This window comes from Crocodylus siamensis, chromosome 13 (assembly GCF_052110815.1).
Source record: "Crocodylus siamensis isolate JL-2025a chromosome 13, ASM5211081v1, whole genome shotgun sequence".
NCBI classification, from domain to species: Eukaryota; Metazoa; Chordata; order Crocodylia; family Crocodylidae; genus Crocodylus; species Crocodylus siamensis.
The window spans coordinates 38385711-38402089 of record NC_143407.1 but is presented as its reverse complement, the minus strand read 5'-3'; the positions used below and the strand labels follow the sequence as shown (position 1 = coordinate 38402089).

Sequence of the window (16379 nt, the reverse complement as noted above, 5' to 3'; positions counted from 1 at the left end):
TCCTATTTTCCACTTCTTGCAAACTTCCCATTTGTGTTTTAGCTCACTGAACAGTATCATATATTCATCAAGTTGGTCATGATTCTCCGACTGGAGAGCAACAAACAACTACTACTTTTAAGAAGGGGAAATAAAAATTATACAGGCAACTTTGGACTGAAACCCTTACCTTAATTGCACAGTACATTAACTATTCTTTCCTTCAAAACATAAGGCCATAGAAATAAAAAGGAAAATTAAATGCCAAAAAAAGTCTTTATGCCAGGTTAACCTGATATCATTTATAAGATAAAGGCTTTTCCTAGGTCAGTGTTGCTCAACCTTCCAGCCCTACAGGCCGGATGAGTAGCATTGGGAAGAACCACAGCAATTAACACTGCCACTGCTCCCCCAAAACCAAATTCCCAGACCCACAGGGAGCTCCACAGGCCTGATGGCATGATCCTGTTCTGGCGGTTGATCATCACCCTTCTTGACCAAACCATAGTTACTGAATATCCCACCCAGACTTCACCAAAGCATGAGAAACCATGCCACATGAAAAGAAAGCCATTACACTGGAGAAACGGAGATTAGCATAGGAATACCGGAAATGAATAAGAAGCTTCCAAACTGAGAGGAATCATGCTGCAGAGAGTATTATGCTGGGGAATCAAAACTTGGATCAACCTCATTAAATACTGTGGACTGCTGTTACTTGTGATAAAACGAGAGCATTTATGAAATTTGCAGATGACAATTAGGATAGTGTAAGAGTAATGCTGTAGCTGTGAGGATCCAGAAATTATGCAAGATGCAAGGGACAAGGATTTCTTACAGTGATATCTTTTATCGGGCCAACATACAGCTGGTCTGATGTCAGACAAGCTTTCCAATGCAAGACTTTCCTCCTCAGAGCTGTGGAACACAGTGGCATTTCAACAGTTCTAAGAATTTTGAGTCAGTTCCTGGGGTATATTCTTTCATGCCAAAGCCCAACAAAAGCACTTGCATTTACAGTTACAAAACTACATGTACATCAATCATAAATGTGAACAAAGGATGGGGCCTCTCACACAAAGGTATTTTGCAGTAGTTCTTACATGTTGCAGTAAGTTTTCCCGCTTGTAGAAATACAAAGGAACCATGAGGAATCAAGTAAATGACCCAAAAGCAGACAAATTATATCCAGATCACAAAATTCCATACATATTTATTTTTACTTTGTAATAACTATATGCCATTACATAAAAAATGAAAGTCAATTTTTATAAGGAAATATTAAAAAAAACTTAAGAAAAATACTGTTTTCAAACAGCTTGAGTAGAAGGTGCTTCCATCTTAAAATGAAATATTAATTTAAGTGCTACCATCTGGTTTAAAGGGTAAGCTTAATAAAGTACAAAATCAATATAAATGACAAGCATCATTCATCTTAATGTGGTACTATGAACTTATTTGAAAGAAATACAACTAAAAACCGCTATAAAAACTAGACCAGAATAAAACCTGGTACATTATTTTTTTTAAATCGACACCATTAAATAGTTCTCCAGATTCATGTAAATAGTTCTCCAGATTCACGTGGCTCACTAATATATTTTTAAGACAGTCAGAGTCAACCTTTTTGGCAGGTGTACCAGAAACTATCCCTACACCCTCCCCAAGCGCTACTCTGATCGCCTCCCCCTAACCCATCTGCCCCTCTGCTTTCTTTTCTCATCCCTTTACTCTGCCTGATCTGCTTCTCTGCTTTCCACTTCCTTCCCTGTACTCCCAGACTGATTTACTGTTTTGCTTTCTACTTCCTCCTTATCTGATACTATGCTGCCTGCCCCCTCCCCAGTCTGACGCATGACACACAGGCTACCTGTGCCACTGTGGCACCTGTGTTGCCATTGCCCACCCCTGCTGACTGAAATTAAACTACTCCACATAAGGAAGGAAATATTTTGATGCCGAAAGGTGGACAAAACCTGGCTCCCGCTCCTAAAAAAGCAAAAAACAAAGTGTCTAGATGGCCAATGACTTCAGCAATTTAAAAAAATCAAAATTACTATTCTGGCAGCAAAAATACATTTTCAACTGATTCATTTGGAGTCCAAAGTTTGATCATGACTATTCTGATATAAAAATGTTAAAAGATATTCACACAGCAACAAAAGCCACAAATACCTCATAACAGAACTAGAAAGTATAGGGTGGTGATTCTCAACCAGGTGTTGCAAAATATTTTGAAGGGTGCCCAGAGGTGTTTAGGAGATAAGCAGGTAAGTGGAGGCTCAGGCTTTTTCCTGCCTGGCCACTAACCCAGCCCCACTACAAGGAAGTAAGGACCGTAACACAATTTTTGAAATAGGGTAGCACTCAACCGGCGCCAAGTCCATCAAGATTGAGAACCACTGGCATTAGCTCTTTTGCTCTGTATTAGCTTAACCCTGCCCCAACCCCCTGCCTGTAACCTGTATACCTCTTCTTATGTGAAGGGACACCATTTGTTATTGATTCAGTGCAATTTATGTTCCACCCTAAGGGAACAGCAGGTGAGGCGTACAGAACACTTCATAAGCAACTTCTGAAATACAGCACCAATGCAAAAAATATTTTAAGATTAATCTATCCACAGGCTTAAAAATGACAGGCAAAGAACATTTAAGATGTATACTTTCTTCTGTCCTTTATATTTTTTTTATATGCATTGGTTATTTCAGCCTGTAGTTACTTACTATATGTCCCCAAAAGGTATGCATTTCTTGTTGGTAAAAAGCGTAATGAAGTAGCAAGAAAATACAAAAGGTGGGGGAAGGGTTCTTTAAACCAAGGGTGTATCAAGCTGCCTTGCCCGCCACCCCTCCCCTCCCGAGACTCAGTCAGGACCATGGGGTTTCTTGAGAGGCCAGATCCAGACTCACCTCTGACAGCAGGATGTGGTGACGGCACTGACTGCTGCAGACACACTCAAACAGTTACAACAACCTGTTAACAATTGTCAATACTCAGCTGTATTTCATACAGCACAGCCTGTTCATGACCTGCTGCCAAAAGACCCTTCAGTATTCCTAGTATCCCATTACCACCGGCCATGCACAACTCCAATTTCTGACTTCACCCATCTGTGCACAGGAGAACCCCTGGACAGGTTACAGAAAGCCTCTTCACCCTTTGCTTTATTGGAAGACAATGCACTGTGATGGGCTAAAACAGCATGTAGCCCATGGGCTGAATATGGTCTATAAGCGGTATCCAGGTGTATTTGGTGGGTCACACAGACCATATGTAATCTAAGCTTTTTCTTTTAAAAAAAAATAAAAATAGTAATTAAAAAATCTGGCCTTCACAGCTGAAGAGGCAACCTGTCAAGTATGAACCAAGAGCAACAGAGAACAATGTCTGCCTGAGTCTGCGGACAGCCTGACATAGTGATTCAAGAGGAACAATCCCCACCCCCCGCCCCTCCAAATTAATCTTACCAGAATGTCTCTCTCCAAGTCCACTGACAAACACTTCAATGTCAACATCTGATTTTAGCACACTGGAATGGAAACTGGAATTCTTTTGCAGGGAATTATATTCAGAGGAAACAAAAGAAAAAGAAAAAGAAAAAGAAAAACTCAAAGCAAGAAGAAGGAGCAAAACAGAAGAGAGAACAGGACAGAAAGAGAAACAAAGGACTGAAATATTCACAACCTGAGGACAAGGGGATTTTACTTGCTAAGAAACTGATATGACCAAAATGCATATTATTAGTGCATAAAGAACAAACTCTCCTCAGAACATCTGTGCAAACCCCCAACAGAAAAGCGGACAGTGAAAGCATATATACTCCCAAAGTAAAAGATGCCACCAAACCACTCAGCTTTCAAATGAGTTTGATCCCTTTGCTCTAGATCTCTATTACATATATTAGAATTTCTGTTCTCTTAACTTTTGTTACTGAGGACAGCCCTACAGATGGGAATGGCATCTAGATCTGAATCCCAGACCCTCTGCTCATTCTCTCCAAAGAAGATACCATGGTTATGCTGTTTGTAAAAGGGGCTTACCTTGCATATAACTCACTGTTCTGTGTTGCACTCTCTTTCAGCACTGGGCGACTTAATAGCTTTCTGTAAGTAGCTAATGTACAAAGTCTTTGGACTGCGAAATATGCTCCAAAACCATGATGGGTTGAGAGGCACGTAGCAGAACCAAGTTTTGCTCATTTTTTTAAGCAAGTCACACAGTACACATGAGGTTAATATGCAGCCAGTAGACCCTCGTGGCCATGCACGACTGCCACAGCATATTCAACGTGGCTGTGGGTATAGGGAGGGAATTCCCTAGCAGTGTGTGACCTGGGGGCCACATGCCGCCACCACATATAGCCTCCACGCGCGCTGATGTTGGACAGCTCTGATTTAATGCCTGGGAGGCATGTCCACAACAATTTTGTTTCTGCTTGACACAGACTTCCACCGTGATGCTGTGCAATTCACTCTCTCTAAATTTCTACAAGTAACAAATACCTGCACATTCCTCATAATCTTAGTGTTCAACCTGAGACACAAGGCTGATTTTCACAAGGGCCAACAGTTCATCACAAACAGTAAAAAAAACACTGGAATCTTTAGGTCCTTAACTAGTCTGGTAACAAGAATAAAGCAAACAGTACAAGCTTAGGAGTCAGATGGTCCCTATTTCTAATCCTGCCTCTGCAATCAATTCCTTCCGAGGCGTGGACAAATCTTTTTGCTCCTCCATCTGTTTCCCAGTTCAAAATGGAAACATTTCCACATATATTTCAAGGCCTCTTAAAGATCAGTTGAAACCTGAAGAGCGTTCTGAACTTATGAGGTGCCAGACAGAAAAAATTCTTTTTTGCACAAAAAAAAACTTCTTACACACCTCAAAATGGGGAGTTAATTACTAAGGTACTTAAAAGAAATGCAATTTTCCAAGTTTAATCACATATGCCTTAGCTCCTTTCTGTAGCATGAGAACAATGTATATTGTTCTGCTAACCATAGGGTTTTGAAGACAAATCTGTAAGTATCTGCACAGTCTAAGGTGGTGATGGCCACGCCAGAGTAGAGCAGACTAGTGCTTTTCAACCCGTAGTCTGCAGACCCCCGGGGGGGGGGGGGTAGACACAGACTATGTTTAAGGGGTCATCTTTTGCACACTGTTCATCAAAATTATGTGAATGTGCACACTTACCATTCAAAGAGATCTGCACCTCCATTCAAAATTTCAAAAGGGGTCTACAAATAAGCAAGGGCTGAAAACCACTGGTGTAGACTGATTACATCTAGAACACCTTTATGATGCTAGACAGTGAATATATGGGACTGTACAGTTAATGAAAAAAACCTAAATAAACAGTGAGGCGCTGCCTCATTCCCTAAGTACCATTTACTCTGTGCAGTGGATGAGATGGGGGCACTCTTGGGGGGAAAAAAATAGTGCATAAAGTAACTAAGAGGCCATTGTAATACTTAGGAACCAAGTTAAAATGACACAAGCAACCATAAATCCAGTATTTCCCAGCATGAATGCTCAACTTTAAAACTCAAGTCCTTTCACCATGCAAGGACTCGCAGGGAAGTACCTTTTAAAACTTATCCTGAAAAAATATAAGCCCATTTTCATAGGTGAGCAGATACTGTCATATCAAATCAGGCAAGAGGTTTGCCAATCCTGGTTATGTCTTGTAGTAGTGAACATGTCCAGCTGTTTTCAAAAGGGAAAGGTGGTGTAAGAAATCATGCACTGAATTATAGACCTAGGTTGTTTCCTTTCTATCACTTTTTTTTTTTTTTTTTTTTAAATATGTAGCATTATGAATGGATTTATTCCCAGATGCATGGCAGTTCATATACCCCACCTTCCTTTTAAATTCTTGCTACTGTTATCTTGAGATCATCCCTTTTATCCTTGCTGAAATCCTACTAATGTTGTCATTTCAAAGATATACTGTAGCATTTATCTTCTTAGCACTTCACCTTTCTGCAGTTCATCCAATATCAAAAATTAAGAAACCAGTCTTTGCCAGTGAAATTCAAACAATACAGCTTTCAATTGACTGACATTCAACATTTGTATGGAAAAGTAGGAATCTGCATTAATACTGCACAAAGTGTGCAGGGAACATAGTATGCAAAGGCATTTTGCTTGGCATTTGTGCCTTGGGGCACACAGTGCGGAAGGGGTCGGGGCTGCGATGCCACAACAAGGATCAGGCCCCTTGGGGCTCCCCCTACATGTGCAAGTCCAGGTTGCAGGTGTTTTTTTGGCACTTCCCAGAAAACGCTGTCAATCCCCTGGACTACTAGGCAAAGCACTCAACTTGGAGCCAGGAAACCAACCTCCATGGCGCAATTCTGATACTGACCTACCATGCGACCATAGGTAAACCAATTTCCAAACCTCTATGCTTCAGCTTCCCCATTCATAAAAAATGAAATGTTATACTTCAAAACCTATGTGCCATTTAAGAGCTAAGTATTAGTTTATGATCCCCATACTGCCATAGCACATTATTTCCTGACAAGAGAAAGAATGAAGGCTCTCACCTGCCCCACTCTTTCTTTTGCAAAGTTGAAACTATCTTTCATACATATGATGAATTGTATTGGAATGCAGGGACAAGTGTTACCCATATATACGATGAATATATAAATTTAAATAGAAGTGGCATTAAAAGTTTCTCACTTCTTTACTGCATACCAAATGATTCACTTTTCCCTAGTCTGGTAAATCCCTTCTTAAATGTGTCCTGTTCAACACTGATTCTGCTTCTGTAAGTCCTCTTAATAGCATTTTAGGTATTTACAGAAAAACAAAAACAATTTCACTTACTGCTAAACAGTATTAACAAGTTCTCGTCACCAAGCATCTTATTTCTTTAGTAGTTTCCTATGATGTCCTAAACTTTGCACAGGTCAGTAAAATCAACAGGAGCTAAGCACCCAAATGTCTTCATGAATTTGGGCCTTCCTATTACTTAGGTTACAGTAGTGCCAAGAAGCCTGTACCATGGACCAAATCCAAAGGATCAGATTTTTAAAACCCACAGACCCATCAGGCTCTAACTACTGTTGAGATACCTGGATACCCACAGAAACATTTGCCCAAAGAGAAAGAACTAACAGACACCATGGTTACAAACACTTAAACTGGACATATTATGTTAGCGTTAATGCTGTGGCCAAGAATGGTGTTTAACCAGCCCCGCACCACCCGAAGAGGACCCCCGCGATCAGACTTCATAGACTGAGACGCTTTCTCCCAGCCACTTCCTCCAACATTGTGGACCACTGTAACGGGTATGTGTGTATCTATCTCCTTTCTCTCTCAGTGTCATGACCCCCCCACCCCCTTCCCACATCCCCCCCATCCCCGGGGTTAGTTGGCTAACATTGTATTGCTTGTAACCTAGTCGAGTTCCCCTCCTCTCCCCCATCCCTCGATTGTTAGTCCCTCGCTCGGGCGCTCTGTATTTCCATCTCAGCTTTGTCATCTTTTTTCTGGATTCCCCATCCAAAACATCTACTAATAAAAGTAATCTATTCTTTAAATTAGTCTTATTGTTTATAAGTATTATCCAGACCAATGATTATGTTAATAGTGCCACTTCCCAAAACACATCACCAAGATCAACACAGTACAAAGCTAAAAGACTAATACTAGTTATATTATTAGGCAGAAGTTTTACTTAAAAATATTTGCTCCAAGCAATAAAAAATAAATATGGTAGGCTGACAGAGTTGGGGGGGGGGGGGAGGAGGGGGAGCAGGAGAGAGGGATTTAGGAGCCCTGTTTCTCATCTTTCTTCCTAAAATACTGCAACTTGACATTTGAAAATAGTGAAGAACCACATGTGGAGAGATGTACAAAATTAAGAGACAGTCAAAACTTAAAAGCATCAATTCCTTGTTTTACCAGCCAAAGGAAAGCGACCAACAATACTGAACTATTGTTTTAATTACGACTGGTCTTTAACTTGTTTCCCAAGGCCAATCCACTCTGGCTTAAGGTGTTCCAGAAAACAGTACTGTGATTTCTGCAATACTGATTTTAAGGCTTGCTTTTTGCTCGTCTCAATAACAGCTACAATGATACACATTTCATAAGCTTTCACCACTTGAACAAATCTGGTTTTGCTTTTTTAAATGTTCATTCTTAAATGATGGGCAGAGAGTGCTAGGAAGCACCTTAGGGTGACCCTACAATCAACAGCTTAATTATTGGGAAGGATTAACTGTTTTGCAGACAAGATGCCTATATCAGAGTTTAAAAGAAGGAAAAAAAAAAAGCACTGGGCATTAGCAGGAATAAGATGCAGCTTATATTAAGAAAATTCCATAGAGAAGCACAGCCCTGCCTCAAAGTCTCCTTAACAGTACTGTACACAAGCAAAGCAGCTCATGGGGCTCCTGCTTAGGTCCTAACTGTGCCAGAAGGGGTCATGGGAACAAAGCAAAACAAAAGAGAATCACCACCATCCTAACAGATGTAGCTATGCCAGCAGAAGTCTTACTGCAGGCACATTTGCAATTACAGTCAACTTTCACCAGTCACTTTAAAGTGCATCTATACTACACACTGGCAAACTTTTTCTAGCCCTAACTAGAACCCATAACAGCCTCTGAACAGCCTGGTGCCTGATAAATTTTAGAACCCTCCTCAGCTAATAAAAGTGAGAAATATTTAAATTATGAATTACTCTACCATTTCTTCCAGGCTTGTGGCTATTCTCTCAGGAAGAGAGTCTCCTGTATTAACCGCTGTCTCTGGCTCCATTTTCTGAATACTTTTCCAGCGCTAGCATGTATGTGCCTCTGGTCATTCCCTTTAGCAACAACTGAGATGACCCATAACCTAGTTCTTGTCATTTTTATCATCTTTATCACGTTGCAAACCAGGGTAGGAAATATTGGTCATTTTTCATTCTGGTACTTGGGAAAGGTTATGAGGAGCAGCCACCTCAGGTCCCTGACCACAGAGTAGGGAGAAAGAACCTCACGTGGACTGCACAGATACACATCTAATCCGTTATTAGTCACAACCCTTGATTAAGTTTTTATGGTTGAGATTTCATGTTAAAGATCTGGCCCCAAAGCCAGAAGTTTACATCCACTAGAGGACTGGTTCTCAACCAGGGTGCAACAGCACTCTGGGGTGCCTCCCTCCAACAGGTCTCCAAGGGGGCCCAAGTGCCACAATGTTGGCGCTCTTAGGTAAGCAACTGTGTCAAAAAGTAAAACTAGCATTTCACACAGGAATGTACCGTGTTATAACATTCCAACATGCTATTAGTGTGCCGAGTTCTCTGCAACAGAAAAACTGCTCAAGTATTTTCCTATAGTACAAAAAAGAAAAAGTGAAAACTAGCAGCTGGCATCTTCAAAGGGACTGACGCCTCCAGTCTCACAAAGCTGAGAAACCACTGCACTAGGGTAAGAGTGACAAGCAGGTTTCTTAATCCCTCCCCACAAAGCATGTGATCCAAGCAGTATTCCTGAAGTACAGTCTCCGATATTGGAAATAGGTGGTGACAGACACATTACAACTATTTAGGACCATTTCCCATTTCTAAAGTCTTGCGATTGGCAGTGAACTGGCATAATCCAGGAACCTTCACCAGCAAGACGAGGGCAGGCTGGGAAGATGCAGCACAACACAATGACACGGGACCGCTGCGAACACGAGAGGAACGCATTTCCCCAGCCCTTGCAGTAGCCTCCTGCAGGAAGAAGTACCCATTATCTGCCCGGCGGGACACGGGCACGAGACCGGCGGAGCCGCGCCAGCGCCTGGCAGCGGAGTCGCGCGGCGAGGGCCCGCCCGGCTGTGGGGGAGGGGAGAGGAGAACACGACGGAGGCCGGCCCCGGAGCCTCAGGACGCGCCGGCCGTCGAGCCGACCAGGCCCGCCAGAGCCTTCCCCACCGCGTTACGGGCCGGGCCGGGCTTTGTGGACCCGCGGGCGGGGGAGGCTCGCCTCGGCTTCGCTTCCCTTCCCCTCCCTTCCTAGGACTCGCCTTTCTAGCCGCCATTTTCTCCGCGGCGCCCGGCAGCCCCGGGGGCTCCTGCCGCCATTTTGTCGGCCCCCGGCCGCCGCCTCGGCCCCCTGCCCAGCCGCCGCCATTTTGTGGCCGCTCCCTCCGCTCCGTCGCTCGCCCGCCCCGCCCCGCCAGGCCGGTCCTCACCATCGTAGCGCTCGGCCTGCTCGGCCAGCTTGGCCTGGTACACGAGGTCCTCCCGATCGTCCATGTCCAGCAGGCGGGGCAGCGTCGGGGACTGCGCGGGGCGGATGGAGGCCGATGAGTCCGCGGGGTTCGGCAGCTACCAGCTCACTGCTCTCCGGGCAAAGATGGCGGCAGCGCCTCCTCCCGCTGCATCCGGGCACTTCCGCCCGCAAGCGCATGCGCGCCGCTCCCCCTGGCAACGGCGGCTCCCTAGCAACCGCCAGGCGGTGCTGGGCCGCGCCCTTCTGCGACCGCGGGGGAGACTGCGGCGGCGGCGGGCGGGGTCAGGCGCCGGGGCCGTGGCCGGCGGCTTTGTCCCCGTCCCGCAGCCCGCCGGGCTACGCCCTGGCGCTCCGGGCCGCGGCCCCGACACGAGGAACGAGCACGTGGCAGCGCAGCCGGCCCCGGCGTCCCCCTGCCGCGCTGCGGAGACCGCGACTTCGCCTCGGGTCTCGCTCGTTAGTGGCCTTTTTCTTTTACTCTGACAGAGGATTTATATAGACATATATTCTGTTAATTTAAAAAAACGCTTTTACTCTTGGCGTTTTGGCGAGAGACTTCCCCGCCCCGGGAGGGGCCGCTCGGGAGCCTCTCATCGTTTCAACTCAGTGCTCATCGCACTCGGGGCCCCCAGCACGGAAACCCACCCCGAGACGAGGCTTTACAGCCGCGCTGGTGGCGGAAGCCCCGCGCGAGGACCGTCAGGTGCTTGGGGAGGCGGCGGCGGCAGCGGCCCACGAACGAAGGAGCCGTCGGGAATCAAGGAAACGCCTCGGGGCCTCTCCTCTTCCAGGCTAGGGCAACGCTCGCTGGCGCAGCCTTTCTGTTCCTCACTTGTTGAAGGAGAGCGTTAAGCTCAGGCTCCCTGCCAGGGGGCCAACCAAGCACAGAGCTAGAAACAGGATTGACGCAGGACTAAATAGCTCTAACACTGGGCACTATCTAGAAAATGTAAATTTCCCCATGAATTCTAGTCTCAGTTTGTACCAGACAAGCACACGGTGGCAAGGGATGATTGTATGCATTAAGCTTTCATCTAAAAACAAAACGCCCCCTCTTCCATCACTGGGAGTGCTAATACACTTTGACCTGTGTAGGGACTCAACACCATTTAGCTAAGAAAGGACCTCATAAGCTTCTGAACTTCAACCCCTGATCGCTAAACATGAATTTAAGATGACTATTACTGTTTGCTTCATTGCTAGCTCTTTCTAATGAAAGTTTCCACTTGGAGTGTTCACCCGGTAATCCTGGTGTGCCCCACCTGCGAGAGCTGCAATATCTACAGGTGCCCAACCACAATGAGGCAACTCCAGATGCAGCTCAGTAGTAGTCAGATGGATCTCACGCCCCCCCTCCCCCCGAAACTGCCAAAAATATATTTAACTGTTTTATAAATATGAAAATGTAAAAGGGATGAATATGGTGAAGCATACTCATGGTCAAATATTACTCAATTAACACCTTAAAAGGACTGCAAGAGACATCAAAACTTACAAAACTATTATGAGCTAATATGAAGTGTGATTTTATTTGCTCTGCAAAAGAAAAGCTTTGGCATTTTTCAGTAGATAGGAGTTAATGATTTGTTTAGTTTTAAACAATGCACATTGTCTTCAAGTCTAAATGTTATTTCTCATCACTTAAGCTTAATCTTACGCAAATGTTGCTTTCAGTAGCTTCTTCTAGGTGAGCAATTTGCCAGTGCAAAAACTAGTACTGCAGACAATCATATTTTATCATTGCAAAGTAGTCTTTATATTATCACTAGTAAACAAATGGAAATCTTCCAAAAAACACTTTCTCTACAAGGACACCAAGCCAATTTTTTGGCTATTTTTTTTTTTATTTACTTCACATACTATGAACATATACATTACATGCTACAAAAAAATAAAAAGAATTTTTACTGTCAAGAAAGTGGATAGTGTTATAATACAATGGCACATATTTGTATATTTTTGCTTCAAACTGGTTTCCTTGACCGCTTCCCCCCCACAATCATTAAGAAAATGAAGGGTTTTTTTACTCAAAGATGATTAGAAGTATTTGCATTAACACAAACAACTCAAACAGATTAACGAGACCTTTACCAGTTCAAATATTAATTCTAAAAAGTTGGGATTTACTGAAATAAAACCATAGCAGCCAAGTTGTATTTTATTTAGTGTGATATAATGTGTAAATGCACCAGGAGAACACAGTGTAGTTGCGCATTCTGGTTTCACGGTGTATTTCTAGAAATACTGTTCTGTTTTAGCACCTGCCTATGCACATATACACCCCCTACAACTGCCGCCAAGCAGAGATGATGGAAAGAAAGAGGTCCCCCCCGAGATTGGGAGATGTAGAATAGGAGTGACAAAGGCTACAAGAGGATTTCACTTACATATTTATAAAGTCCATTTCAACTGTCCTTGGAGAATCTGACAAGGCGGTTGATGCCTCTATTTTGTACAAATGCAAACATCCTTTAGGTCTGCAATCTGTGGAATAAACCTAAATTCCAGCTGAAAACTCAAGAAATATTGGAATGTTTGCAGTAATGTACTAGCTGGCTAAGAAAAAATGCTGGACAAAAACTTACAAGTCTGCAGCAACATCAGCGATTAAGACTTTTTCTGCTATGTCAGTGTTTAAGTATTTCTGATTATAAAGTCTTCACAAAAGCCTAGCTACAACCTTAGTAGGACCATTCAGTTACTTAGTAATAAGAATTCCGATATCTCTCCTTCTGTATTAAAAAAGGACATAATAAAATGTTTCTTTCAGAAGATATGCAGGGGGGCGGGGGGGAAGGAGTGCGCGTGCACGCCAAGAATGTACGGCTAGTGTTCTGTACTGTGGCAGAAAGAATCACTTTAAAACAGACTAAATTGTACTGCCGCCTGACTGAGAACACTGAGCACATCTCTCCTTTGCCTAATTATCCTTCTTTTCTAATACCTGAAGAAAAATAAATGCACATACAAGGCAATTAGTAAGCTCTGGGTTTAGAGCTGCAGTCATTAAGTGTTCAGTTCCAGTAAGTAGCAGGGTCCAAAAAAAGATCATACAAATCACCTGTAAAGAAACTAACATTTTACTAAACTCATTATATTATTAGAACATCCTTCAGCATTTTTGAAGCGCTTTCTGTACTAGCACACAATCAAGGACTGGGGATTCAATAGTACGGTAATCTCATTACGATCATCTTTAAGTCACTGCCACAAGGACAAATTAGTTGTCAGTTTTCTACAAAGTTTAAGGAAGCTGGGGATGGGCGGGGGGGAAGTATTCATTAGTGTGCATCAGACTTGCTCTCCAGTATTATTCTGCACCCATTTCCTTAATGAAAATGGGGCAGACATACTGACCTGAGTTCTAAGATGATCCTCTGGGGTCCCTTCAAGCCCTATCGAGTCTATGATTTTAAGTGGGGGTTGGGGGAAAAGATCAACAAATGTTTAATTACAAAGAGAAAAAGGAGAAGATATTGCTGTTCCAGCAGTTTAACAGTTCTCAGGTAAAACACCATCCGTGGCCTGCTGCAACAGCCTCTGTGGCGGGAAGCAGCCCTTGCTACATTTACAACTAACGGTTAAGAGATATTCTATTGCTATTTATTTTTGACAGAATTTGAAAATACCCTGTCGGACAGGGTCACAATATATTCAAAACGCTTTTTTAACTTTGGCTGTTTTGGTCATTGAATCGCTGTATTCAAAAAACAAAAACCAGTCCAAGATGCATGCAAGGGGTTGTTATCTCAGTGTTTAGTTTTAGTTTAAAACAAACCAAAAAATAATGTATCCACTGTAATTTGTGTTAAAGAAAACCAGGTACAAGTTAGTAGAAAAAGCAGAAAATCCAAATAATACACAACATAAAACACTTAATGCACTCATTTTTGTTGTGAACTATGAAACATCTTATGTATTTTTAGAATCAGACCAAAAGCACAACTAAGCATCTTCCATTATTTTATTAAAAATAAAATCTTCTTATAAATTTATTGTTGAAGGCTTTACAGATGAAAACCAAACCCAGAAGTGTCCCTAAAATGCTTTTAAAATAAAACTTGGTTTGTCAGTTAAAGAAGTAATAGCAATCTGATCTGTGCAAGGATTCATTAAGGATAGGAAAAATATGAAATTGCCCTAAATAATTTAATTCTCTACTACATCTGGCTAGTTTGTTATGTCACTTTAACATCAGTGCTGAATGTTAGTAGACTTAATGAATGAAATACTGCCTTAAAGCTATATATTAAAGTGCTATGCACATTTCTCAGCACTGATGTGGTCTATACTTCCTTAAGTTTATAGTTGTGGGTAAAAATATTGTCTTGCATTAATGTCTTAATTTGAAGTTAAATCAGCTACTAGTAGAATCTGAAGCATCAACAGTACTGAAGAAATAAATCTCTAGTGTCCTCAAACTCTTTTAAAAGATCAGCAAGTGGACTCGATCTGTCCTTCAACATTAAAACAGTAATTAACTGTAAAGCAAAGCTATCCCAATGTGTGTTCTACATTTAAAAATATATTTGCTCTGTGCATAGGTTATTCACCATGCAAAACAGTATGCCAACTTATTAGGGCAGAAACGTTTGAACGAGAAAGTGGAAAAAGCTCCAGGAGAAACTGAATGTGACATTTCTACCTATATGTCGCTTTGTTGTTTGTTTTCATTCGTTTAAGGTTGACTTGCTTTGTCAGTGAAAGAGGCAACAGGACTGGAAAAAGCTACAAATGCTATTATTATCCCATAGCTGCGTTGTTGTTGCTTTCTCCACTTGTTGCTGGAGCCAAGGTACAGTCTTCCCTCTGCATGGACACAAGCAGGCATCACAACCTGTAATCATGTACTAGTGCTGCCACTTGACAAACAAGTTATCTACTTTCGTACCCCGAATAACATGACCTTTAATTAAGGAATGATGGTGTTCAGTCCCAGGGATCTGCAGGTATCTGAATGCTCATATAAGCAATCCTGCTTTCAACATCTGTAGGAACACAGTCTAAAATGGCAGCTGCAGTGAAACAAAGCGAGATTGTTCCCATCTGGAAGCAAAACTGTTGAGTCACACTCAGCTGAAGTCCTCATCAGGATTCTGTTGATCCAGCAGGCGGACATGTGTGAATGGGAAGTGACCACGTTTACCATTGCACTCTCCTTCCCATTGACCACTCACATTAATCTTTGTGACCTTCACCAGCTCACCGACCTGCAGAATAAAGAAATAACTTTTCACTATTATACATTTGATCACTACATCAAATCAAATAGTGATACATCCCTATTACACGTTTAATTGTTCATTACCCAATTTGGTGTTGTCAGACTCATTTACACTAGCGAACCTCTGAAGAATGCTTCCTTACAGTCTGAAATCAAAGATACCTGTTCTTTCGCAGATCAGCCTACCCAAACATGCGTCTACTGAAGGAAGTATAAGAGTGAAAGGAGTGCAGAATTATGACATCAAACTGCCCACAAGAGAAAACCTGCTGCTGTATTTCAGCATATTTTGTGACTCGATTGATCAGCTTTTGTTAATATTACTTAATATTAGATACCTAATATAATCAGTACAAGTTTAACAGTAGATACAGAGGGAAGTGAATTTGCAAGGTAGAGGAAACACTCAGAGACACTGGCTCTTCAGAGATCTCAAAAACAAATGAAGTACTGAACAAAAGATTGTGATATAAATATGTTTGATATAGTCCTCACGTACAAGAAGAAAAACTAGATACTCCTTCAAAAGAGTATCGCAGGATCCTTCAGAAACAAACCAGAATGGCAAATAAGAGTGAAGTAGTGACATTCTGTGGTTTAAAAAGGGTTGGGTTGAAAGTTACCTTATTTTAATAGTCTGAAATAGTAGCATCCAACTAAACACTCAGCATCAAAACTCAGTCTCTGTTAGCCACATGCAGCCCAGAAAGAGTTCACATCAAGTCTACAGGCTCCTGGCCAGCCATCAGTCCTCCCACTGCTACTGCTCCTATGGCAGCCTGGGGGTCTGGGCTTCCCCTCTCTTCTGGCTTCTGCTTCCTACCTGGCTCCTGGGGCCAGGACCGGCCAACAAGAAGGGGGTCAGGGAGAGGTTTATGCTGCCTGTTCATTGTGCACAGCCAGTGCGGAGAGGAGCTGGGCTGCCCATACCAAGATAAGGCAAGCAA

At 42.7% G+C, this 16379-nt stretch overlaps 2 protein-coding genes across 3 annotated transcripts in view; both read right to left on the bottom strand.

Moving 5' to 3' along the window:
- The window catches only part of YWHAE (tyrosine 3-monooxygenase/tryptophan 5-monooxygenase activation protein epsilon), a 31440-nt gene extending 21083 nt beyond the window's left edge, over positions 1-10357 (bottom strand). For both annotated transcript variants that reach the window (XM_090026291.1, XM_090026290.1), the window contains exon 1: positions 10168-10357. In XM_090026291.1, the coding sequence (XP_089882417.1) occupies positions 10168-10231 (64 nt within the window). In that variant the 5' untranslated portion in view covers positions 10232-10357. The remainder of the gene's footprint in view (positions 1-10167) is intronic.
- A 1665-nt stretch (positions 10358-12022) lies between these two features.
- CRK (CRK proto-oncogene, adaptor protein) overlaps positions 12023-16379 on the bottom strand; it is a 21554-nt gene continuing 17197 nt past the window's right edge. The window contains exon 3 of the mRNA XM_090026289.1: positions 12023-15418. Coding sequence (XP_089882415.1) covers positions 15281-15418 — 138 coding nt within the window. The 3' untranslated portion in view covers positions 12023-15280. The remainder of the gene's footprint in view (positions 15419-16379) is intronic.